The sequence below is a fragment of the Aotus nancymaae genome, unplaced genomic scaffold (genome assembly GCF_030222135.1).
Source record: "Aotus nancymaae isolate 86718 unplaced genomic scaffold, 86718_ANA_hifiasm-v0.15.2.pri h1tg000077l, whole genome shotgun sequence".
NCBI lineage: Eukaryota > Metazoa > Chordata > Mammalia > Primates > Aotidae > Aotus > Aotus nancymaae.
Genome location: NW_026988492.1, coordinates 17731941 through 17758982, shown reverse-complemented (window position 1 = coordinate 17758982; position 27042 = coordinate 17731941). Strand labels below are relative to the sequence as shown.

The 27042-nt window shown below is 41.1% G+C and overlaps 1 protein-coding gene across 2 annotated transcripts in view; it reads right to left on the bottom strand.

Annotated features, from left to right (window-relative positions):
• RSU1 (Ras suppressor protein 1) overlaps positions 1–27042 on the bottom strand; it is a 231618-nt gene that overhangs the window by 88634 nt on the left and 115942 nt on the right. For both annotated transcript variants that reach the window (XM_012455961.2, XM_064368405.1), the window contains one exon: positions 21518–21650. In XM_012455961.2, the coding sequence (XP_012311384.1) occupies positions 21518–21650 (133 nt within the window). The remainder of the gene's footprint in view (positions 1–21517; positions 21651–27042) is intronic.

The following is a 27042-nucleotide window of genomic DNA, read 5'->3' as shown; positions in this document are numbered from 1 at the left end:
CCCTTAATGGTAGTTTGTTGTATGCCAACTGTCATCAAATAAAGATGTTAAATTAAAAACAAACCTACCTGGCCCCATGTCACAAAGCTAGCAAAAGGTAAGGATGGGACTTGAACCCAGGCAGCCTGTTTCCAGAGTCAGGCTCACATCCACTGGTCTACACCATGGAGGAGAATCTAGCATGTCTCCTGGGGCCTGCTTATTCTCCAGGGATATACCTGCTACTCATTAAAAGACACTTCATAGTTTATGTACATTTCCTTAGGGGTATTCAGAAGTCCTTTAGCCCCACAGAAATGCTTCTTCGGGGTCTGTAAGTCCTGCTGGCAAAAGCATGCATCTCTAGTACCTGGTAGAGCTCAGAAACCAGCAGCTCTGTGACAGTGATGTGGTTCTGCCAGCTGCTATGTAGTCCCTGTTTCTCTTGTGTATATCAGGCAGCCACACTTATATTCAAAAGCAGGAAATTTGCTTTAACATAAACAGAGCAGCTACAAATTTTTCTTTTTTTTTTAATTGGTGGCACACACAATTAAAATGAATTCATGTTACTTCCACGTCTTAGGAGAAAGAAACAAAATACCAATATTTTCTCCTCAACACTTAATTAACAATGGGAATTTGACTGGGAGAATTTTCTTGGCCATATAGAAAATTAATTCCATCTGTAAGAAAAATGTAAGCTTAAATTGCGAAGCCGTGTCTTGACAGGATTCTTCTGTGTGGAGAGAAGTCAAATGTTTCTTCAAACATATGATCGTGCCTGACGGTTGCTGGGGGTCCCTGTGTTCGACAGGTTAGGCTCCATCGCAAATGAGGCAGGTGGAAGGATGAGCAATGGCCCAGCCTCCTGCAACACACAGCTGCTTCCCAACGGGGCCGATCAGCAGACCCCAGCACCGGAAGACTGCCTGATGACTGAAGGACTCGTTATGCTCTTTTCTACCGAGCTACTTAAGTTCAGAGATCAGGCTCTAAGCAGTTTTTCTGACTTGCCAACAAAACACGCATATATTTTGGGGGCTGGGAAGAAGAGATACTTCCCCTTCCTTCTCCTCTCCTCTGCTGTTTATTTTCAAGCAATTACTATAGTTCAAAGCCTGCCAATTTACCTTTTATAGGCTGTTTCACACAGTCACCATGGAGCACAAAAGCAACACCTGCATCCCGAGGCTCTCAGCAGCCAGTATCTAGGTCCCACACACAGAGGTGTCTGTTAGGGGATGGAGGCCTGGCTGATTCAAAAACAAAACAAAATATAAGGCAAACGGGCTGAGTCCAGGTCAAACACTCTTTTACAGTGCCTGGTTTTGTTTTGTTTTTTTTTTTTTTCCATATTGCCCTTTAAAATTCTGTGGGCAGGAGTTTCTTTCAATGTCTAGCTAAAAAGTGTGACTAGATTTGATGGGAAATAGCTGGTTAGGAAAGGCTGCAGCCTTGGAAACATCAGAGCAACATTTATGGTGATAGAAATGGCACTAATAATATGAAATATGAGCAACTCAGACACAAGAAGAAAAAGGGAAACACTGAAAATGTGTCCGGACGTCTGACGGAAGGTTTTTTTTTAATCCTCTAGCAGAAATGTCTACACTACAGATGACAAAGTACGGCTGGAAGAACAACAGCTCTCATTCATCTCATCATCCACTAGGTGCCAGGCAATGTCTGAGGCTCCGGAGGACAGAGCAGCGTACAAAACCGTTAAGAGAGACGATAAAGCTGGAGGCAGAGGTGGGTGGTGGGCGACGGGGTCCACTTTGCATAGTGACACGGAAAGAATTTTGTTGAGATGGCATTTGAACTGAAACTTGAATGAGTTAAGAGAGCAAGCCCAAGGCCATTTAGAAATTCAATGTAAGTGTAAAGCTGGCCAGGTGCTGTAACCTTAGCACTATGGGAGACCGAGACGGGCAGATCACTTGAGAGTCAGGAGTTCAACACCAGCCTGGCCAACATGGTGAAACCTCGTCTCTACTAAAAATACAGAAACTAGTCAGGCATGGTGGCGCTCGCCTGTAATCCCAGCTACTCAGAGGGCTGAGGTAGGAGAATCGCTTGAACCTGGGAGGTGGAGGCTGCAGTGAACTGAGATCACGCCACTGCACTCCAGCCTGGGCAACAGAGCAACACTATCTCAAAAACAAAATAAAAATACAAGTTAGCCAGGCATGGGGTGTGCACCTCTAACCCCAGCTATTTGGGAGGCTGAGGAAAGAGAACCGCTTGAACCTGGGAGGCAGAGGTTGCAGTGAGCTGAGATTGCACCACTGCACTCTAGCCTGGGTGACAGAGCGAGACCCTGTCTCAAAAAAAAAAAAAAAAAAGCGTAAAGCTGTTAATGTTACAAGACCCTGTCTCAAAAAAAAAAGTGTAAAGCTGTTAATGTTAGAAGATAAATATTAGTGCCCAAAAAAATCAGGAGGTAACAGACTTCAAAAGGTTTTGTGGTACGTCTTCCCTATGTCACTGTTATTGTTGCATAATTAAATGGCTCTCTCTAGACATCAGGTGACCTCAGCCTTTATGCTGCTGAGTGGTCCACACTTATTTTAAGTATAAAATCTAGAAGGTGGTCAGTTTCTTTTTTCTTTTCAGTTAGGTATTGCTCTGGGGACTATAACAAGGGGATCTTCTTGAGCTTAAACACTTGGCAGCCAATTCCAGAACACTAGAGACTTGGTGAAACAAGGTCAGGAAGAGAAAAGAAAATGAAAATTTGGAAATATGAAATCACAATTCACAAAAACACATGGTTTCATTTAGTATGTATGGCTTGGCAAAGGGGAACTGGATTAATAAATTCTGGTAATACAGTAAGGACAAAATAAACGTAAGAAAGATAGAAGTAAATGGAGAATAACAACATGAATGCATGCTCCTTTGAGTAGAAAGTAATTTTTCTGCTTTGTCACTCAAACAGCTGGCAGACCTGACATCACCCTGCCTCTACCTCCATGCTCTTTTGGAAAACTTTCTTGGGCCTCAGATTTGGAGTCTAACACTATTTTCCACTTAGTGGATCAGAGCTCCTTGAGAAGAGCCCATTCTTTGCTGGGCAACAGAATTACAGGCTGAGTCTAGAGCTAATAAAATGAAGAAAAAGAAGGGACCATGAAGAAAGCTTGGGAAAGACTGTCCTGGCCAATCTGATTACAGTCATTTAGTATATTATGAGCCAAGAAAGGCCAGGAGTCCATCCTGAAGTCCAAAAGAGAGAAATAATATTAAGTGTTCTAGAGAAAGGTCATACCCTTTAGTATGCATTAACAGACTGAAGCCCAGTTACAAAACAACACAGGTTAATCCCTGTATTAGTCCATTTTCACACTATCATGAAGAAATAACTGAGACTGAGTAACTTATAAAGAAAAAGAGGTTTAATGGACTCACAGTTCCACGTGGCTGGAAAGCCTTCACAATCACGGCAGAAGGTGAAGAAGGAGCAAAGGCACATCTTACATGGTGGCAGGCAAGAAGCCTGTGCAGGGGAACTGCCCATTATAAAACCATCGGATCTCCTGAGAGTTATTCACTATCACGAGAACAGCAGGAAAAAAACCCATCCCTATGATTCAATGATCTCCCACCAGGTCCTTCCCACAACATGTCAGGATTATGGAAGCTACAATTCAAGATGAGACTTGGATGGGGACACAGCCAAACCATATCAATCCTTTATCCAGAATTCTTGGGACCAGAAGTGCTTTTGGATTTCAGATTTTTTTTTCAGACTTTGAAATAAAAAGTATCTCTAGTCTGAAAATCCAAAATGCTCCAATGAGCACTTCCTTTGAGTGTCACGTCAGCACTCAAAACGTTTCAAATTTGGTGCATTTCAGATTCTGGACTTTTGGATTAGGGATACTCAGCCTATATAACTGTGTTATACATCCACTGTGGGCTGCAGCTGTACAGGCTGAGTATCCCTAATCCAAAAATCAGAGGGTGTATCTAGCAGAAAGATAGATTTGTACTTGTCATACCAGAACCACCCAGATAAGTGGCTGGTTAAAAAATTAGAATCAGGGTGGACTGCAGGAAGACAGCCTTGAGGGACTAAGGAGCTGGCAGTACGAATGCTGTTAGGCACCCTTGAAGGCTGCATGTGCCTGCAACCCTAGTATGAGGATGAGGCCCTGTAGGAGGCTGAATTTGATTCAAGAACCGGAAAAGTCAAATGATCATGTTCATTCCCCTAAGCTTCATACACTGGCTTCCCTTTCAGGGTATCAACATACATTTAACATTTCCTTATTTTCTTCACAGATGCTACTCAAAGCAACATGGAAAATGAGACAATATTCTTTTAAATTGGCCAGAACCTGATTTCTGGCTCTGTTACCAGTTGTTTTACTTCTCGGATGACTGTCTGTTTTCTTGTCTGAAAGCAGAGGCAACTGTATCTCATGAAATCATGAGACCATAGGAGATGAATTCTTAAAGAACCCACCAGGGCCTGGATGTGCATGGCAGGAACCTAGCAGAATTCAAAGAATGTCAATTCTCTCTCCTTAGTATAATTGAGGCAAATGGTCTCATACACTAATCTACATGAAGAGAATAAAAACGGGGGTAGGAAGTTGGGAGTAGCTGACTTTATAATGCATGTTCTGAATTTTTTTAGAAAAAGCCACTCAATGCTTTTAGTACAGAAACCACAGTAAACCCAAGTTGCCTTGTATCATGGGTGCATACAGTGGTCTAAAAGGAGCATTTTCCCCATTTGCAGTTCTTTTCTAACCATGTTCCAAAAATTATAAAGAATAGTTTTACTTTATGGCCAGTATTTTTTCTTGTTGCCCTGTCTCAACTAAACTTAGAAAAACGAAGCACAGGCTGTCTTAAGAATATAGTTCCAAGATTTTAAGTATTTCAAAACAAAAACTTTTATTGACAACATTTACATTTCTTAGGAATTATCTAGAATTTAGCACCAAAATAAATTTGTTAGTTGCAAGACACATTCTATTAAAAGATCATACCACTCACACAGTTTCTATTGAGAATGCACAAGAACAGATTAAACATGCTCATAATCCCACATAAACAGTCTGAAACACACACGTCATCTGAGTTGACAGCTAAAAAAAAATTAAGGAGAGAAGAAACACACAAAAAAAATCCTCGTCTCATATGTAGGAATCCAAAGCCCATTTCCAGCCTTTAAGACACAATCAATTCTTTCAAGATCCATTCTTCCTTATTTCAAACCCTCATGCCCTTTCAAAAATAGAAAAGCCTATCTCTCACTTGAAGTCTTAGGTGGGAAAATACTCCTAACAAAACAAAACAAACTCAATGCAGAAATCCATTTTCTTGCCTTTTCTTTATTCTTCTCTTTTGTTAGAGCTTCATGAATGACCATCTTTTCCCATTTGATTCTCAAGGAAAAAGAGACTGCCATAGATTCTTCCAAGAATACAGGAAAGCCTAATGTTATCTGACAGGTGTTATAAACTGTGCAAGATTTCACAATGCATAAGCCAAGAAATGGGATGGTCAATGCATTAAGCAGGAAACCTTCTCTCAAGCTGTCATTCAAATCGTCTCTTTGCAAGATTCAGGACTCATTTTAAGAGGTGGTACCACCTTGAAAGTTTTTAGTGTACCTGATCAAAGAGAGACCAAAAAAGTGGAGTTCAACACCATCTAGGCAAATGAATGAAAATGGGAGATAGTGTAGACAAAACCAGTGACAAAGCCACATTCTTTGCAGTTTCTTCCTTTATACCTTCATGGAGAAGTAAAAACTTCTGGCTGGGGAGTATTTTCTTTAAGAAATAATCTTTTAAATAGTGAATAAATGTAAAATAGGACATTTGATATGTCCAAAGAATAAAGAGTGAAGAGGATACGCCCACGCCTCCCTGCCTCTTGCCATCCAGTTTCTTTCCCTACAGATAACTACCATTAATATTCTTCAGAAATACTCCAGCCATTTACAAGCACTATCACACACTCTACATGCCCCATGGACTATTCCATCAATGGACAAAGAGAAAGCAAACAAATGAACCTCAGATCCCTCATATGTCAGTGAAAAAAAAGTCTCGCTTTCAGACATAATTATTTGTTAAGGAAATGATTTATGTGCATCTTAAGAGTAGTGTGGTAAAAAGATCTATAAAAATAATGAAGGAACACAGGGAAAGCATAATCTAAACTGCATATTAGATACTGAGAACACATTTTAATGTTTCAAGTACTGTTTATCATCTACCAACAAAACAATGAACTATATAAACTTGGTACATTCCAGATCCCAGAATGGTGTTACCTTTCAGAAATTAGGGTGTTCTGTCAGAGGTTACATAAGACATTGGAGGCATGTCATGTGTAAAGTCCAGTCAAGAAGGAATCTTGCTTTCAAAAAGATCCCAGTCTCTTATGGGAGAAAACACATACTTAACAACTAAAATACAGGTAGTATTCACACAAAGAAATACTGAGTGAGAAACTTACATACAGTGCATGCAAGGCATATAATGTCTGGCACCTTGGAAATCAGTGATAGCCATTATTATTATTATTAAAATTGCTACTAATGAAAGTAAAGGCCCTAAAGAAAGATGATAAGAGGAACTAGAGTTGATGGGCAGTAGAGAAATCTTCCAAGAAAAGGTCTCTGAGGAACTGACATTTAACCTGAGACATGAAGAATAACTGGGTATTCGATAAGTAAAGATGGCAAAAAAGAACATTCCAGACAGAGAAGATGGCGGCACATGTGAACGTGAGGTGGAAAGCAGGTTGTATCTCTGCTGGGATGCAACCTGGCCTTGTCTGTCGGGGTCAGTTCCCAGTAGCTCTGTCTGAAGGCTCTCTATTGCCAGCTCAGCTCTCACGTGACTTACCGCCACCATCCTTCTGCCCTAGAGGGTACCGCAATGTGGGAACACTCAGGGCTGGAATAGGGTGATGGAAAAACTCTTCTCCAACATGCTCATCTGGCACAATAAAGACCCAAGTCTTTTTTTTTTTTTTTAGTGACAGGGAGTCTCACAGGCTGGAGTGCACTGCCGCAATCTTGGCTCACTGCAATTTTGGCCTCCTGGGTTCAAGAGATTCTCCAGCCTCAGTCCCCAGAGTAGCTGGGACAACAGACACACACCACCACACCTGGCTAATTTTTGTATTTTTAGTCAAGACAGGGTTTCACCATGTTGGCCAGGCTGGTTTCAAACTCCTAACCTCAAGTGATCTGCACGCCTTGGCCTCCCAAAGTGCTGGGATTACAGGTGTGAGCTACTGCACCCAGCCAAAAACTGGATTTTTAAGAAATCTTGTCTTTCATTACATCTTTAAGGGGGTGTCATCAACAGTGCTGAGCATACAGCAGACACAGGCCTGTGCACATGTGGAGTCTGGACATAAGAAAGGAAATATGAACACCATTTCCCCATGCCATTCCAAAGAGCTCAAGTCTAAAAAAATAAGAAGGGAAGGAAAATAAAAAACAGGGATTGTATTAGTTCATTCTTGCATTGCTATGAAGAAATACCTGAGACTGGGTAATTTATGAAGAAAACAAGTTCAACTGGTTCATGGTTCTGCGGGCTGTACAGGAAGCATGGTGCTGGCATCTGCTTGTTTCTAGGAGAGCCTTGGGAGTTTACAAACATGGCAGAAGAAGTAGCGGGTAGAGGTATGTCATGTGGCAAAAGCAGGAGCAAGAGAGGGAAGGGGAAGGAGGGAGGGAGGTGGCACATACTTTTAAACAACCAGATCTTGGCCAGGCACGGTGGCTCACACCTGTAATCCCAGCACTTTGGGAGGCCAAGGCGGGTGGATCACAAGGTTAGATCAAAACCATACCAGTCAACATGGTGAAACCCCATCTCTACTAAAAATATGAAAATCAGCTGGGCGTGGTGGTACGCGCCTGATACCAGCTACTCTGGAGGCTGAAGCAGGAGAAGTGATTGAACTAGGGAGTGAGAGGTCGCAGTGAACTGAGATCGCACCATTGTACTCCAGCATGGTGACAGAGTGAGACTGCATCTCAGAAAAACAAACAAACAAAAAAACAAAAAGCAGATCATCTGTGAACTCAGAGCGAGAGCCTACACATCACCAAAAGGATGTCAAAAGCCATTCATGAGAGATCTACCCCCATTATCCAAACCCCTCCCACCAGGCCTCATCACCAACACTGGGGATTGCATTTCAACATGAGATTTGGGTGGGGACAAATATTCAAACTATGTCAGGAAAAAACAAAACAAAGAGCTCAAATTTAGCACTTCATCCCCGAGCGAAAGGGCTGAGCTCAGTAACCCTTAATTTTGGACGATAATGGTAATCAAATCCAGAAAACAATGGAGATACTGTTTTAAAATAAATGCTATATGCTTAACATTGGGAAAAGATGCTTCTTAGCTTGTGTCTATTGAGCTGTCTTAGCCTTATAGTTCCACCAAACACAACATTCTGCTGGAGAGAAACAGAGAAAGGGTTTACCTAAGACAGCAACTATCACCCTGCTGACTATTTGCATGAAATTATGAGTAAGTTCTCAGATATTGTTGTAAATATAATGCACAACTGACAAAAAGCACCGTCCTAAATGATCCTTTACATGCCACTTTCTCTACCCTATTAAGATGCTCGTTGTTTCTTTGATTTATCTGATAATAAATTTTTGATGACTGGTAAGTCTCATAAAATTGCTTTGGTGCTGACTACACTGATTAATAAGTCTGAAGAATCGAAAGTGTCAGGAATTCATGTATAAGAATAAGTTACTGCCAAACATCTATTAGATATTCCATAAAATATGGAATAAAAAGGTTGATCTGGTCATTTTATCTTAGATCCATTTTCCTCTAACAATTTATATTCAGGGTCATCATTGTCTTCTATTGCCTTAAAAAAATCGATAAAGTAAATCCAGATGGGAGGCAAATTTAAGAATTAAACTGAATTTTTAAAAAATAATGAATTGATGTCGATAATAAAATATGTTTCCTAGAAAAATAAAGAAGTGAGGATTAGAAATCATTGCTGGGATGACCCTCTGAGATGATCTAGTTTGAAACTTGAGCTTGGCAGATGGGGAAGCTGAGGTGGATGAGATGATATCGTTTGCTTCATTTGCCATGAGAAAACTGGCACGAAAAGCCACCTCTAAGATAAATAATCTAACAACAGACCTATGTGTATGCCATAAATATATGTGCTATCTGTATGTTTTTTAAAAAATGTTATTTTGATTTTAAAAAGTTCAAACTTACAAGAAAACTCAATCCATCTCTACCCGGAGCCTTTTTCCTCTAACAGGTCTTATAGTCCCTATTTCCCCTTCTTCCTTAGTGTTTCACAGAAGAGTCACGGTGTCTTGATGGCATGGTGCAGCATCCTATGAAAATAAGCACTCCATCTTTGATGTCTCTCAGCACGCTGAGAAAGCAAACCAGCTTTAATTACACGAGAAGAGAATTCCATGTCTCTTGATGCTACCCACTAATCCATAGATCCCCTGGGACGAGGTAGGAAAAATGAGACACAAATCATGAGGGCTCTAGAAGTGTTGGCCAGAGCCCCAAGATGGGACAGGAAATCTGACTCCACACTCTATGGGGCAAAACCCTCAGAGGCGTTCGAACCAGAGTGACTCCATCTTGAGTGAGGCTAGGAAATTGAGGCTGGGACTTGCTGGGCTGTACTCCCAGAAAGTTAGGTATTCCTAGTCTCTAGATGCTTACAGCTAAGGGAACAGATGGATCATGTTTACTAAGTAGACCCAGACTTGGGAGTGTCCTGTTATCCCAATACCTGGAGAACAAAGGCATTCCTAATTTTGCTTTAAGGATAATATTGACTCTTGCATAATATAGTAATAGTAATCAAGAAAATTAATCCTTTATCACAAACCCTTGTAGCAGAGCGCATCTCCCATGGTCTTTTAAAATCACACACACACACACACACACACACACAGCATTTCACCTAGGGTGGATGCATTCCTTCTCTCACTTTTGGGAACGCCTACTCTGTCTATGGAGTGGCTGTGCTTTCAACACTTTACTTTCTTAATAAACTTGCTTTTGCTTTGCACTGCAGACTCGCCCTCAATCTTTCTCACGCGAAATAAAAGAACCCTCTCTCAGGGTCTGGATTGGGACCCCTTTCCCGTAACAAAACTCCAACAGCCATCACACAGGACCACACAGGTCCCAGGTTCCACGCCTACTGGAGGGGGTCCCATCACATGATCCTGACACAAAGAACTTCCACCCCGCACACGCCCTCCTTACGATTCTAGTGAAGAAAACAACGTGGACTGGTGCTCTCTGGAACCCTTCCTTCATGAATTCTCTACCAAGAGGTGGTTTGTTAGGTACGTTTCATTCCTGACACATCTTCAAAGTCAAAGCAACTTTTGTTTTAATAGGGTCCATTCCTAAAAGATTAAAAATCCAACACGGACCCCCCCGCCATTCCTTACAATGAAACAGTGGTAAATGTGCATTTTTGGAGAATCACATGATGTTGAAACCCAAGCCTTAAGAGTGGGATGGGGTATATGTGTGTGTGGTGGGGGTGTGGATCAAGACTTAGAGAGCCCTTTAAATGCACTGGCTCATAAACAGAATGTGCCTCTCTGTGAAGGTGTAGGGGGCTACAGATGAAGAGAGGAAAGAGAAGGAATGAATTCATAAAGAACTGAATGGCATTTCTGGGCATCTGAGTAACAATAAATCTTACTCAAGACCTGGGATTAATACAAAGGAAATGCTCAAGTTAAGATAAAAGATTGTGGAGACAGAGGTTCCTGAAACAACAGATGGCAAATGTTCCCTATTCAGTCCTATAAAAGGTGCTAGACTCTCAGTTAATCTCCTCAAGATTGGGAGGGCGGGGAAGGAAAAAGATCTAGCTATATTAGCAGAGATTCTTTACAGACACACATTTTCCCCCACAAAGGATGGCTTTGCAGGGCCATTTCAAAATACAGCAAAGTAATATGTTTTGGGGTAAAATATTTTTATTTTCTTCTTTGTCTACGCCAGAGTCAGACTGGAAAGTCAGTCAGGACACATAGGGTTAAATAAAACACATGTGATGAGAATTTATGGTTTGTAGGGCATGGCTCCCCAACCCCCCAGATAGAAATTTGGGCAAGATAAAAATATCAGAGCTTAGTCCTTGGTTTTTACAAAGATCAAGTTAAAATGCAGTCGTTAGCATAGGCCCTCACTCAGCATGACTGATGTCCCTGTGAAATGAGGAACTCTGGACACAGAGACAGAGACACGTAGAGATAAGATGATGTGAAGAAACACAGAGGTAAAATAGCCTCCTGCAAGCCAAGAAGAGAGGCCTTAGACAAGCCCTTCCCTAACAGCCCTCAGAAAAAGCCAACCCTGCTAACACCTTGATCTGGGACTTCCAGCCTCTAGAACCTGAGACAATGATTTGCTTCTGACAATGACAGAATTGGGTATGCTCCAAATGAGATTATTTAGGCAAAGTGCAATGGTTCATGCTTGTAATCCCAGCACTCTGGGAGGCTGAGGTTGGCAGATCACCTGAGGTCAGGGGTTCAGGACCAGTCTGGCCAACATGGCAAAACCCCATCTGTACTAAAATCACAAAACAATTAGGCAGGCATGGTGGTGTGTGCCTGTAATCCCAACTACTCAGGAGGCTGAGGCAAGACAATCGTTTGAACCTGGGAGGCAGAGGTTGCAGTGAGCCGAGATCGCACCACTGTACTCCAACCTGGGTGACAGAGGAGGACTCTATCTCAAAAAAAAAAAAACAAAAAACAACAACAACAACAACAACAACAAATGAGATTATTTAAAAACTAACTGTTATAGGAAAGGGGTCCCAATCCAGACCCCAAGAGAGGGTTCTTGGATCCCGTGCAAGAAAGAATTCAGGGTGAATCCACAGAGTAAAGTGAAAGCATGTTTATTAGGAAAGTAAAGGAATAAAAGAATGGCTGCTCCATAGAACAGCGGCTGGGTGCCATTTTATGGCTATTTCTTGATGATATGCTAAACAATGGGTGGAAGATTCATGCCTCCCCTTTGTAGACCATAAAGGGTAAGGTCCTGACACCGCCATGCCATTTGTGAACTGTCCCGGCGCTGGTGGGAGTGCAGCAGTGAGGATGAACAGAGCTCACTCTCGTCGCCATCTTGGTTTTGGTGGGATTTAGCTGGCTTCTTTACTGCAACCTGTTTTATCAGCAAGGTCTTCAGGACCTATATTTTATGCTGACCTCCTATCTCATCCCGTGACTTAGAATGCCTTAACCATCTGGGAATGCAGCCTAGCCGGTCTCAGCCTCAGTTTACCCAGCTCCTATTCAAGATGGAGCCACTCTGGTTCACGCGCCTCGGAGAGAACTATTATAGTGGAAAATAATATTTTCTTGACTGCATTTTAAAAAATATCAAGTATCTTATAAACATGTGACATAATATGCAAACACAGTAGAACAAAATATGGAAAGTTATTTCCTTAATGCTTGATGAATACATTGAGGCATTGATAAATGCCTGTGATATAACTCACACTGAAGTTTGTTATCTGATAAAGTTGACTGAAACTCCTTTCACAGCATTTTGCATTCTAATCTGAAATACCTGACAACACAGAAGAACTCTTAAATGCCAAAAATTAAAAATTTAAAAAACCCCACAAAACCTCCAACCATGCCCGGCCAGAAGAGACCAGAGCTCAATAAAGAAACCAGCATGTAATAAAACAAGATATTACCGTGTAGAGATCAGAAACCAGACAGTTTCGTTCAATTATAAAAGCGCCACTTTTAAATTTATCTCTCAAATAAAAAGAGCAAATGCAGGCAATAATTTGTCTTAGCTGAATAGAAAGCATCGAGCATTGAACTTTTAAGATTCCATGGAGTTAATAATCAATATGTAGAATTGACCAAGTTCACTTCATTGAGGTCAACAGCCAATAGTTCAATATGATTATATCAAATGAATAGCATCCCAAATGGAGCTCAGAATAGCTCCTCTTGAAAAGAAGGTGACCTGACACATTTCGTTTTTTGGGTTTTTTTCTGGTGTATTATCAAACACCAGAAAATAATACTTATTTTCCTTCTGTCAAGTGAGACAAATTATCTATATTCTATTTACCTTAAACTGATATTGTAATGTATCATGCTGCACATTAGGGGCTGTATAAGGCATGCCAAATGCAGGCTTGACAGTCAACAATCAAGTGAGGGGGATACAGAAGGGAACAGGGGAAGAGGGGACTGGAGGAGGAGGAGACAGACAGAGAGAAACAGAGATCCTTTCACTCTTTCAAGTCCTATGTAAAAGCCTTTTGTAGTGCAACGTTCAGGATAAATCTCCCTTCTCCCTTTGATGCAGCAGCTGCAGTTTTTTCCCCTATGCTCCTCTAATAGTTATACACAACTCTTCAAAGTTAAGTGCACCAGTCACTGAGTAAAATGCGAATTGTATTGAGTCAAAAGGCAAGGGGCATAGAGATTTTTCTCACTGGTCAAACCTGAGCCTACAAAGTCCAGTCAGAGCTCCCGGGCAAGCATAGAGTGCTGGAGGCTGGAGCACATTTGAGGACCAGGGGGACGGAGGGGAGAAAGGAACGTGGATATGAGAGGGAACATTTTCCGAGTCTTTATTTGCATCTATTGCAGATCACAGTGAAAAACACTCCAGAGTAGGACACCTATAAAAAGGGGTCTTACTAGATGGCTTCAGAAATACAGCTTGTCTCCTAAAGCTGGTTTTTAAGCTCTAGTAGAGTTTCACCTTTGACCTTCACAGGTTTAGGGTATGGAAGTTCCCAGCTATAACTCACAGAATCCAAGTGTCCTGGAAATATCAAATGGGATGAAGCACCTTCCACTTAAAAAAAACTGAATCATTTTGCATGAGCTATAAAATTACAGGAAAATAAAGCCTCAAAAGCCTGTGAAAACATCATATATTGAACAAATTATGAAAATGAAGAAAGGGGAAAATACTAGCTACCTGTAATATGAGTAATAGTGTTAACCAAGTGACAAAGCAGGAAAGAAAAAACCCTTTTAAATGCAAAATACATTAAGCAATCTATCAAAACACTTGGAAGAGAGCACGCACTGTTACGTATTCTTCCTTACATTATCTGTATTCCTCCTGTCATACTGAAAAGGGAGGTATCAATTTACCAGGGTAATTAATAGCTCATGACCACATATAGAAACAGTTGAGCAATTAAACCAAAAATCCAAAGTCTATTATAAAAAAACTTTTTTTTTGAGACAGAGTCTCACTTTGTCACTGAGGCTGGAGTGCAATGTGATCTCAGCTCACTGCAACCTTTACCTCCTGTGCTCAAGGGATCCTCCCACCTCAGCCTCCTGAGTAGCTGAGACTACAGGCACGTGCCACCATGCCCAACTAATTTTTTTTCATTTTCTGTACAGAGGAAGTCTCACTATGTCGCCCAGGCTGGTCTTGGGCTCAAGCAATCCTCCTTCCTCACCCTTCCAAAGTGCTGGGATTACAGGCATGAGCCCATGCACCCAACCCTCAAAGTCAGTATCACATATTGGCTTACTTTTATTCAGTAAGATAAACATTCTGGAGCTGTTTGTGTTTTAAAATGTGATGCTACCTAATTTTGTCATTGAAGTTAACATGAAATAAGAGATATGACACAATATCACCCCAAATATAACATATTATATAAGTTTCCCTTTTCTCTGATATTTTTTAGCAATACTGGTTAAATGATACTTTTTAGTAATACTGGTTAATATTTTCTTGCAAATAGGTCCAGAGATGCTAAACCTTGGAATCATGTACTATGGATAAAATGTAATAATACATTTTTAACTTTAAAAAAGAAAAAGAATATACATATGTAGCATTTATAAAGAAAATATGTATCACCAGGAACAGAATACATAGTCAACTTTTAAAACATGAAAACAATCTTTATATTAAAAGCCAGGTGCGGTGGTGCATGCTTGTAATCTCAGCGCTTTGGGAGGCTGAGGTAGGAAAATCTCGAGGCCATGAGTTTGAGACAAGCCTGCGCAACATAACATGACCGCGTCTCCACAAAAAACTAAAATAAAAATTAGCCAGGGGTTGTGGTGTATGCCTGTAGTCCCAGCTACTAGGGAAGCTGAGGCAGGGGGATTGCTTAAACCCTGGAGATCAAGGCTACAGTGAGCTATCATGGTGCCACTGCACTGCAGCCCGGGTGACAAAGTGACACTCTGTCCCTAAGAAAAAATACAAAAAAACCAAAAAGCTTTAAAGAAAAATTGTTCTTCATTTTCATGTCTACTACACAGAAATATTGTTTTTCTGTGGCTTAATGTGAGCTATTTTCAGATACAGCAATGGAAAAGAAGACTCTACATTGTTCTACACACTGATTGTCACTGTGCTAAATTTACTAACCACTAGAAAGATCCTGGAAATTTAACTCTCTCCTCTATCTTTGTGAAGATATTTATAAAACCATCTGCTAGCTTCGTGCATCCATTTATACTTCATCGGGTAATGTTTATAAAGTTTTTCTTTGAGATAATTTTCAGTAGCGAAGGGCTGTTTTAAAATGAATGGGCTCACCTATTAGGTTTGAAATGCTCTAGCCTTTTGGTGCACCAGTTATATGGGTGAAATTATTTAAAGAATTTCACGGCCTCTGACTCAGCAGTCATTAGAGGATAGAGTAGTTGTAATAAAGTCCATTTATGTCCATTATAGCTTGTAACAGGTTTGCACAGAGTGCAGAAGAAAAATAAAACATTACTTAGCTTTAATTCCACAAGTAAAACAACAGCCAAAAGAATGCTTCCTTATAAATCAAACAGGATGATTTATTTGGCTAGATTTCTAATAAAAAGGAATTCTCAGCTTTCTTCTCATGGTTTCCCACTATTCACCAAAGATTGCTTTGTTAAAATGTTTCTATTAACTAACATGAGTAAGAGTATGGCTGGTCTTCATTTAAGATTTAAAAAAAAACGGAACACAGAAAAAACAAATGAGTGGGGAACTTTTCCGGAGAGAGAAAAGAAAGTTGAAAAAGACAGGCAGAATGTCGAGGAAGCATCTTTTGAGTGATGCCATGTTGGAAATGAGGTTTTAGGACTGCCAGGCTTGGCAAACTACGCTTTTCATGATGACGCCTGTTTGCCAAATACCTTTTTCAACGGATGCATTTTCAGCCTAACATTTGTCAAACCGCTTCTTTTGTTAACTTGTTGACAAGAGTTAACCTGTCAGCTTTTAAAATGGCTTGCAGTTGCTATCCACCTTCCTTGATGGAAATGTGAAAAGTGTGAGTTACCTTCTTTCACAAAGAATCTTGTCTAAGGATGCTGACTTCAACGTGACTGCCCCTCCCAGGGTGGAAAAAAAATCTACCTCTGGAAACTTCACAAGTGGTGACTATTCCATCATAATTCTGCTTCCCAGAAATAAAAGAGGTCAAAGAGACAACCACCATCAAATAAAGAGGTAACAGGTGATTGTATAACTCAGCAACAGTTAAAAAAGACAAAGGAGCGTGTAGGACGTGAGCTTCAACGACCCAACCAAGCACATCATTTTATGTTAACCGGCAACTAAATGACACCACCCAACACGTGCCCCTGTGGAAGGCACAAAAGATGAACAGAGAGCAGCTCCCACCTGAGAAATGATGAATGGGACACGATTAATGCCCAAAATGTTACTCCAAAGAGAGCAATCTCTGAAGAACTATACCTCAACGTCCTACCGGCCACACCCCTCCTGCTTAACGGAACGAGTTCCTGTCTTCATGAAGCTATGTCATCCCCAGTATTTTAATTCTGCTGACACACTGAATTCATTGTTTTGTTTCAAGCATCCATGTCTCCTCTTGGAGTCCATTAGAGCCTATAAATCAGATCATCCATCTTCTCTGCCCTAGACTCAGAAGAACTTGAGGATGTACTCTGAGGAAAGTCACCGTGAAAGTCAAGCACGGACGTGAATGAAAACATTCCGGTAAGTTTTTTAGTTCTTTATTGCTCTCATTTCAGTAATGGGTTAACTGGTTAGAAAAAAAGGGGGCGAGGGAAGGAGGAGGAGGTTCACAGGTATTTTAAAGCAAAAGCCAAAAGTATGCTTAATGGTAATTTAAAGATAGAGAAACACACATCCGCAACAGACAGACACTAATATATAAGGATTATTTTTTAAAAAGGAGATGTATGCGGCTTAAACAAAAGAGACAAAGAAGTGAAAATTAGAAACTAGGTTGTAGAAGAGAAGATCAAAAACGAAGGCACTGAATGTGAAATTTGCTTTTTTAAAAAAACTATGAATATCACGAATAAACTGCCCACCCTGAAGGCTGCCACATGTAAAACATTTTCAAAAAGTAGCCAAGTACCTGCTAATTAGCGTAATATTTTTCGATAGAATATTTTTAAAAACCCTAATTATGAAATGCTGCTTCAAACAGTTGAGTTGGGCTCAATTATATGAGGATATACTAATACAATACATACCTATCCATATAAAGAGGCCCTTAATTCTAAAAATCTGTGTGTCTTAATCTGGCGAAACACAAGAGCGGCATTTTTGTAGTTATTTTTTCTTTAAATGACTAAGAGTTTGATTTATTGTCTTATTCAGCTAACAGTCCATGTTTTGGGCTAGTATGTTTGACAAAGGGGTGATGACAGCTACTACAGGAGAATGAGAGGACAAAAAACTGAAACAGACGAAGTAACCAACCCTCTTCTCCTTCCCAAGGAGGAGACAAGAGAACTCAAGACAGATCCCTGCCTTAGCGGAGTTTGTCTCTTGTGACCACCCAGCAGAGGATCATGTAGATGCCCCAAAAGCAGCCATCACAGAACCAGCTGGTCCCCCTAGAAAGGGGACAATGGCTCTCTTGTGCTTACTGAAGCTTCTTTTTTTTTTTGAAACACAGTTTCACTATGTCACCCAGGCTGGAGTGCAGTGGCACCATTTTGACTCACTGCAACCTCTGCCTCCCAGGGTCAAGCGATTTTCCTGCCTCAGTTTCCCAAGAAGCTGGGACTACACGCACCTGCCACCACACCCGGCTAATTTTTGTATTTTGAGTAGAGACGGGGTTTTACCATGTTGGCTAGGCTGGTCTTGAACTCCTGGCCTCAAGTGATTCACCACCTCGGCCTCCCAAAGTGCTGGGATGATAGGCATGAGCCACCACACCCAGCCTACTGAAGCTTTTTAATGCTGACTCAACTGCATAAAAAGTAATCCAGGGCTCCATGAGGAAATCACACAGAAAAAGCAAGCTAGTAGACGCACTGCTTGGACGATCCTAACTCCCCATTGCTAATGAGACAGATAGGAACAGATTCACCTATTATGTTATAGATACCTCTCATTTATCCAGAATCCTAACCACATTCAAATAAATTAAAATAGTCTGTAATAGTGCATAATGGTGATTAATTGCCTAATAATGACTTTGAGGTAATATAAAATCCATAAAATCACAATTTAATCTTTTAAATTAAAAGCACTCTCATATGCAACATTTTCTCATCCTCTATAAATTATAAACGGAACTATAGAAAATGAAAAATTGTTAACCAGAATAATAAACAGGTAACTTCCTCCAATTCTGGATGACTAGGAGTTTGTTCATGTATTTTTCTGTATACTATCATATTAGAATGACTTTTTTCAAGATACTGTACAAACCAAGCTCTAAATACTTTTCTATTTACTAAGGAAAAATTAGAGCCCCATCTAAAACGCATGATAGCAATGATGAACAATTTAAAAGGAACAAGATAAACAATCATCTGCTAATTCGTGACTATATTTTCACACGTTTTCATAATTAACTAATTTCCAAGGGTGAGCTTTATTGTTTTTTAAAAAATGATTGAATCTGTAATAACTGTACATATCCACGTGGCTTTTGAAACAATTAATACACATCCTATACCTGTCTCATTTTATCCTTAAGGTAAGTCTTTAGACTTAAATTGTAAGTGTCACAGTGTTGTCTAAAGTAATCTAAACCATGCTTTACGTTGCTTTTATATAGGAGGATATGGTATTGTTTTGGCAATTTCAGTGTATTTAGTTTTAAGTCCATTGTTCTTTTCTCTTTTTTCTTTTTTTTTTTTGAGATGGAGTCTCGCTCTGTTGCCCAGGCTGGAGTACAGTGGCAGGATCTCAGCTCACTGCAACCTCTGCCTTCCAGGCTCAAGTGATTCTTGTGCCTCATCCTCCTGGGTAGCCAGGAATACAGGTGCCCCTCCACCATGCCCTGCTAATTTTTGTATTTTTAGTTTCACCATGTTGGCCAGACTGATCTCGAACTCCTGACCTCAGGTGATCCACATGCCTTGGCTCCCCAAAGTGTTGGGGTTACAGGTATGAGCAACCATGCTTGGGCCAGCCACACTATTCTTTACAGCTTGTCTTCTCTGTTTCTGTCTGGTGGAAACATGAACACAGCAAGCCATGAATGTCTGACCAGCAGCGTGGCGCTCAGGCTGAAAGACTACAGAAACACAGCCAGCCATTTCTAGGCAAAGGCTCTGTCCTGCCAATCGATCCCAACCCACTGGCCTGGCACAGATTCACAGAGGGTTCTACTGGGTGTGTGACATATTTCTGATAGCAAAAAAAAAAAAAAAAATAAAAGAAATGAAACTCTTAACTGTGACCTTTAGTGATCTTCTACTTTTCTTCCAATAGTTGGAATGTTAAATTCTCAAAAGTTGGTGCCAGGCTGGACATGGTGGCTCACAACTGTAATCCCCGCACTTTGGAAGACCAAAGCGGTAGGACTGCTTGACACCAGAGACCAGCCTGGGCAACATAGGGAGATTCTGTCTTTACAAAAAGTAAATAAAATAGCTGGGCATGGCGGTGTATGCCTGCAGTTCCAGCTACTTGGGAGGCTGAGGTGGAAAAACTGCCTGAGCCCAGGAGCTTGAGGCTTCAGTGAGTTGTGACTGTGCCACCGTACTCCAGCCCAGTAATACAGCGAGACCCCATCTCTTAAAAAAAATAAAAATAAGGCCGGGCACAGTGGCTCATACCTGTAATCCCATCACTTTGGGAAGCTGAGGCAGGTGGATCACCCGAGGTCAGGAGTTGGAGACCAGCCTGGCCAATATGGTGAAACCCCATCTCTGCTAAAATGCAAAAAATTAGCCAGGCGTGGTGGTGCGCGCCTGTGGTCCCAGCTACTCAGGAGGCTGAGGCAAGGCAATCACTTGAACCTGGGAGAAGGAGGTTGCAGTGAGCCAAGATCACGCCACTGCACTCTAGCCTGGTGACAGAGCGATACTCCGTCTCAAAATAAATAAACACATAAAAATTAAATTTAAAAAGTTGATGCCAGACACAAAAACAGATTACATTTGACTAAGGATGTTTTCGTCTTTTTTGTAGATGCTTAAAACTATACTAGATCTCAGCATTTGGGGTCAGGCAAGCATTGTGATAAATGATAGTCTGTTTTGCAGGTAGGGGGCTGGGATAAGGTAGGAAAATAATGATGATAGATATAACAACAGAAGCAGGTGGAAGTGGCAGAGTTCCTTTCAACCTCAACACACGGAAGACAACGACGCAGGAATAGTGAGGTTTTTTGGACAGTTTTGCACAGACTCCCTTCACCTGAAGTGAGGAGTTGAGGAATTTTGATGCTGTGACTTTAAGCTGGCAGATTCCGCCTCCTCTCCAGCCTTTTCCTTCTCTCTAAGAGATGATCATCTCACTAGAGTAAAAGCTTCTCTATAATAGAATGACGCATGCTAGTACTCTCTGCTGATTTTATAAATAAACTGCTTAACAATTTTGTTCAGAACACTTGTAATTCTTTGCATTCACAGAAGAAAAAAAAATATGTTCTGATCTGAATGGTGAATTCCCTTAGTGCCATGAATATTCAACTAATTTAATACCTCAAAAATTCTCCAAAGAAAATTGGTATAAATCCCCTTGAAAACGTCAGTGAAAAACAATGTACAAATAGAGACAATGACCACATGCTGTTTTTTCTTGTTTCTGCTTTTTTCTTTTGAGAAAGGGTCTTGCTTTCTCACCCAGGCTCGAGTGCAGGGCATGGTCATGGCTCAGTGCAGTCTCAATCTCCTGGGCTCAAGTGATCCTCCCAACTCAGGCTCCTGAATAGCTTCAACAACAAGCATGCACTACCATGCCTGGATCATTTATTTTTCTTTTTATTTTGTAGAGACGGGGTCTTGCTTTGTTGCCCAGGCTGGTCTCAAACTCCTGGGTTCAAGCAATCCTTCAGCCTCAACTTCTCCAAAGGCTAGGATTACAGGTATGAGCCACACCATGCCTGGCTGACATGCAGTTTTTAATAAAACTTTTAAAAATGTTATGTGTTAACAGCCATACCATGCCTGGCTGACATGCAGTTTTTAATAAAACTTTTTAAAATGCTATGTGTTAACTGTCACATGATAATTTTTTAAAGGCATAATTATAAATACTATAAAATCACAGTCTACTATTTCAGAAAATTAGAGTCTACTTACTATTTGTATGTTTCAGAACGGATATACTCAAAAACGTGGGACACTCCAAGCTGGAACTGGTCGGCAATGGGGGTCACCCAGGGATTGTTCTCGGCTTTGAATACCTGCTTCTGACCAGTTAAATCCAAGTTTCCTGAAAAGATAAAGAAAAAAAAAATGTGAAGGTCACTTCATTCAAAACAGACCAGGTCTAAGAAGTCCTTCTCAGTAATCACAGCCAACCTTAAGTACCTTTTGGATCATCTGATGTCTTTTAAATTTCTTAACCCAAGTCATCACAGGTATACAGTCATGACAGTACCTTGGCCCAGGAAATTAAGAACAAAGGAAGGAAGAAAGAAGACAGATGGAAAAAGGAAGTGGAGGGAAGGAGGTATTTGCTGCAGAGACAAAAATGACTTTTTCACGATTAAGAGAAGTGATAACATGAAAATCACCTGAAATTCTGTCCTGACAATGTCAGTACGCATCATGCCTTGTCCTGTCTGATCTAAGCCCAATCTGATCAACATCACTTTTTTCATCAATCAAGATAGCATGTGAATGGAGAAAGACAGGGATATTACCCAAGTCAAATTGTTGCATTACTCAAGTATAAGAGCAAAACCACATCTAGGAATCAGCCCTAAATGAATCTCGTTAACATAGTAGTGATAAAGAGTAACATTTGTTTAGCTCTGATCAGTTTATAAATTACCATTTAAAATCATTTCCTCATTTCATTCTCCTGCAATCCCTAAGGTCAGATATTAGTATTAACTTTATAGGTGAAGAAATGGAAACTTAAGGAAATTAACTACTACACCCAAGATCAGACAAAGCCAGCGTGAAGATTTCAACCTGACCCACAATCTCATATTCCTTCTACAGTGTCTGCTGAGGTCGTCAGGGTACACATCAGTCTAGATAAGGTTGAGTTAATGAAGGTAGCCTAAAAAAGCCTGCAGGCACCCTTCATCTGGATACCCTCTGTTGATGACCAGTTAACTCTGTTTTTGTTTTTTTTTTGTTTTTTTTTTGATATATTCAAAAATGCAAAAGGCAATGTGTGAAAGAACTTCCTAAAATGCACTAGCCTATGAAAGCGAGAAACGGAAAGAGAAGTTAGGAAGCAGGGATGTATGCGAAGCTCTGTCCCTAAAAGTCCTATGGAGGAAATGAATTTTGAGACTTCTTGTCCACAGCCTGGGACTGTTTAAATCTAGAGATACAGCAATGATTCTAAGACACAACCGAAGTTACGTGCTGTTCCAAGGCTCTACTGTCTATGTTTTCATAGGTGGTAACTCAGGACAACGAAAACATATTCTGGGATGCAAGTATAGCATAAAGCAAGTAATTTCCCAGCTGATCTGAGCTTTGAAAATGAAAGGATAAATGACATTTTTTTTTATCGGGAAGATAATCCAATATTGCTTCTTAAAACAAAATAATAGATAATTTGAATCTTTCTTTTTTGTTATATGAACTTGCAACTATTCAGAAAAACAAAGAAAAGAAAAATGACCACAATTTCACAGAATCTTTTTAAAGAAAATAGATACTACTAAATATTAAGAGAGAGTAATTCATGTTTCCAAAGCTACAAAGAATTTGTTGGCCCTCAGTATAAAAATAAGCAGATCCATTTCTCTCCAAGATTATCAATACTGTCAATTTCCTCATCTTAATGCTTAAACATTTAGTCAGATACTAAGTCACTTGGGAAATTAATGAGCTTGATTCTCTAAACCATGAGTCAGAAAGCTGCCGAGGGCAAATGAAAACCCAGGGGTGGTATGCATTCTGCTTAGCTGAGTATCTCACCTGGGTTTGATCTTGTTGGGAAGGGGCTGCTATTGATCTTTGTTTTTTATCTTTATGTAGGGAGATGGTTTTTTTTTTGAGACGGAGTTTCGCTCTTGTTACCCAGGCTGGAGTGCAATGGCGCGATCTCGGCTCACTGCAACCTCCGCCTCCTGGGTTCAGGCAATTCTCCTGCCTCGGCCTCCTGAGTAGCTGGGATTACAGGCATGCGCCACCATGCCCAGCTAATTTTTTGTATTTTTAGTAGAGACGAGGTTTCACCATGTTGACCAGGATGGTCTCGATCTCTTGACCTCGTGATTCACCCGCCTCGGCCTCCCAAAGTGCTGGGATTACAGGCTTGAGCCACCGCGCCCGGCAGGGAGATGGTTTTTAAGAGTCCCAACAATGAAACTGACCTCTTGTTTACTTTTCTCTATAATTTTCATTTCCTCTTAAAATCTCATTTGCTGCATTCGATGTATCTTGTCTTACATATAATTGCTTCATGAATTCCTTTTCTCCAATCTTCCCTTTTACTAAAAATGAATATAATATACATTTCTGGAAAGAAGCCATCCATTTAAAAACAAGTTTGTTTCTGACGTGTCATGTTTTATGTGCACAATGGTAAGTTGCCCGTCGTGCTTAGGAGGCGGGGCCACTAAGGGAAGGGATCACCAATCTGCCAACAGTGACCACCGTGCAGCAATGCACTTACCGGTTGGGGATGGCAGTGCTAGAGCGCAACCCGTCTCTCTTTAAACATTCACCTGAGAAACAAACTATGCTTACCTCTTGTCATCTTCCTGTCTCTAATCTCTGCCCACAGACATCAGTATGGAATCAACTATGAAAAAAATTAATTTGAGGTGTATGGAAAAAATATGTGTGTTCTTGGCTAGGCGCAGTGGCTTATGCCTATAATCCCAGCACTTTGGGAGGCTGAAGTGGGTGGATCACTTGAGGTCAGGAGTTCGAGATCAGCCTGGCCAACATGGCAAAACCCCATCTCTGCTAAAAATACAAAAATTAGCAGAGTGCAGTGGTGCCCGCCTGTAGTCCCAGCCACTCGGGAAGATGAGGCAGGAGAACTGCTTGAACCCGAGAGGCAGAGGCTGCAATGAGCCGAGATGGCGCCTCTGCACTGCAGGCTGGGCAAAAGAGCACGACTCTGTCTAAAAAAAAAGAAAGAAAGAAAAAAAGAAAAAGAAAAAAATATGTGTATTGCAAAGTGGATGACAAAAAAAGCAGAAGCCATGAAAAGCATAAATTGCGTATTTATGGAATACGACAGAAACGAATTCCTAAGCTAATGGGATTCAATTGGTAGTGAGCATTTTGCCCTAAATATCTTTCCTTCTTCCTGAAAATTGGTTATCCCAATGAAAAATCTATTTGGCACTTCTAGGTGGTAGAATTTTATTCTGTTGAAGAAGCGTCCAGAGTTTTTGCATTTACACAACTGCTTTGCTTTTAACCTCTGGTTCAGACGGGAATTGCAGGAACAATTATCTTTTTTTTTTTTTTTTTACTTTGGTAAGAGTGAGAAGAGGAGTAAAGTCAGCTACATTTCAGCACAGAGCATTTCTCGCCACACGGTATTTTCAGGGCCCTTGACCAGCATGAGAACAACGTGAAGCGGGGAAAGGATCCAGGAAGGACAACACAGACAAGCCTCAGCTATTACAAATTTGCCCTTGGATGACTTGCATGGGGCAGAGAGAAGAATAGACTCTTCTTTTCCTGCCTGCACCACAAGCTGCCTTCTGCCGAGTCTCAAGCCCTGCCCCGATCATCCGAAACTGAAGGTATGTTATCAGCAAAGCCAGTTTTAAAGGCCCATCCTTGAACCTAAGGAATAGGTACATATATCTGCAGGAAAGAAGCACCTGCGTTCTACTACCAACGGCCCGCAAACCCACTCTGGTACCCACGCAGCCTCTTGTTAACTTATTAACAGCCATCTTACTAAGTATGCAGTCTTTTCAGTGGTAATCTGCAGAAAATCATGTACTGGAGTTCTATGCTCCCTGACTGCCACTCATGGAAGGGGAATAATGCCAAGAAAGGTCAGCTATGTTCCCTGGGCCCTTTTGTCTGAAGCCCGCAACCCCCTGGAGATCTGTCAATCCCAAGTGATGTCTCTATTTAGGCGCTGTCAGTGGAGACAGCAGAGGCATCACAGATTGCTAATGACGGCTGCTAACTGGAGCACAGAGGAGACACTGGATGCGAGCTAGACATACTCCCTTCAGGGAAAAGGAGTCACACGCTGATGTCTGCAAGTCACCGTTAACAGAAAGGACCATAGGCTATTTGTGATCATCTTCACTTATATCACTTTCAACCCATCTGCACATTTTAGTTGGGATGGGAGTGGGAAAGTAGGAACAGATGACTGGTTTACCCTCCCCACCCTCATTTCCTTACTTCAGTAACAAGCAATGCTACTAAATGAAATTCACAAGTGCTTCATAAAGCTACATGAACGTAGGAGCCTAACAGAAAAGAATGATTCGGGTTCACTGGGGAGAAAAAAGAAAAGAAAAAAGCTTCTTGTTTGATGTCATTCTTTCTTTTTTAACAAAGAGCCATGAAAACCAGGTATAATGTCCATGGCAAATCTTAAAGGAAGAAACTATTATAAATGACAGAGATGGAGACTGCGAGCCAAAGGGAGCAATGTCTCTTCGGAGTTAGAACCGGAACTTGCTGTGATAGGGTAGGCTTGCTTTGTTTTCAACTTAATGTCACCAGTGGATAACACAATACCTGTTTCCGTAGCGCTGCAATCCTCCCAGCAAGTGATTTGTCTCTTGGTTCTCTTGCCTCACTCCGCACCAGTCGGGGATGAAGCAATTTCAGAAGAGGGTTAATATAATTAGAGTAAAGCTGGCCATTATACTGTGTGAAAAGATGACACCCGACTCATATTGGCCTAGCAACAAGTTACGATTGCCTCAGCAGAGCTCGTCTGTCAGCTGTCGGAGGTAGGTTCCCTTTTAAGTAATAACATGCAGGAAGCATCTCACCCTGCTGTCAGTCAGCCTGTAATCGCCCTGACGCTGCACGCTTCAGTGCGTTGGGTTAGGAGCGCTCACCCATCCCCTTTATTAGAAGGCTGAGCGGTGCTCTGGTGGTGTTCTAACAAGGATCAGGCAGCAGGATTAAGCACTGTGACAAAGAGGATCTAATAAGCTAGAAAGTGGTGCATCTGCAGACACGCTGGCTGGCTCCCAGACACAGATTCACTTTGCTCACTCCTCAGTCGGAAGGCGCAGGCCACTGGGGAAGCCAGGCAGCGTCGTGATTAGCAGTGACCCTCTGACCGATGCTGCTATGAAGATCGTATATCACTCAGAGGCTTATTCTGCAATTGCAAATTGGATTTTCCATTTTATTACCTGCAAAAGGACCACATATGCTTCTTTCCAAAGCCTCTAATACAGCAAGCTTCGCCATGCAACTGCAATTGTGTAAACACTAAATCACGCGAAACATTCATTTTCCTTGCTCGTTATAAATGTGATTGAATGCAATAGGCAATTGCAGCCCCATTAATAAGCATGCTCATTTTCACTTCTGGAAATTGGTTGTTTCCATAATCACACTGTAAGAATTCGTCCTGAGCATTCAAAATCCTGAAACATGTGGCTAGCAGCATCATTTATCATATAGTAAGCAATCGAGGCGATCTGGGCAAATTTTTCACATCATCAAAGTAGCATTCCCTCCCT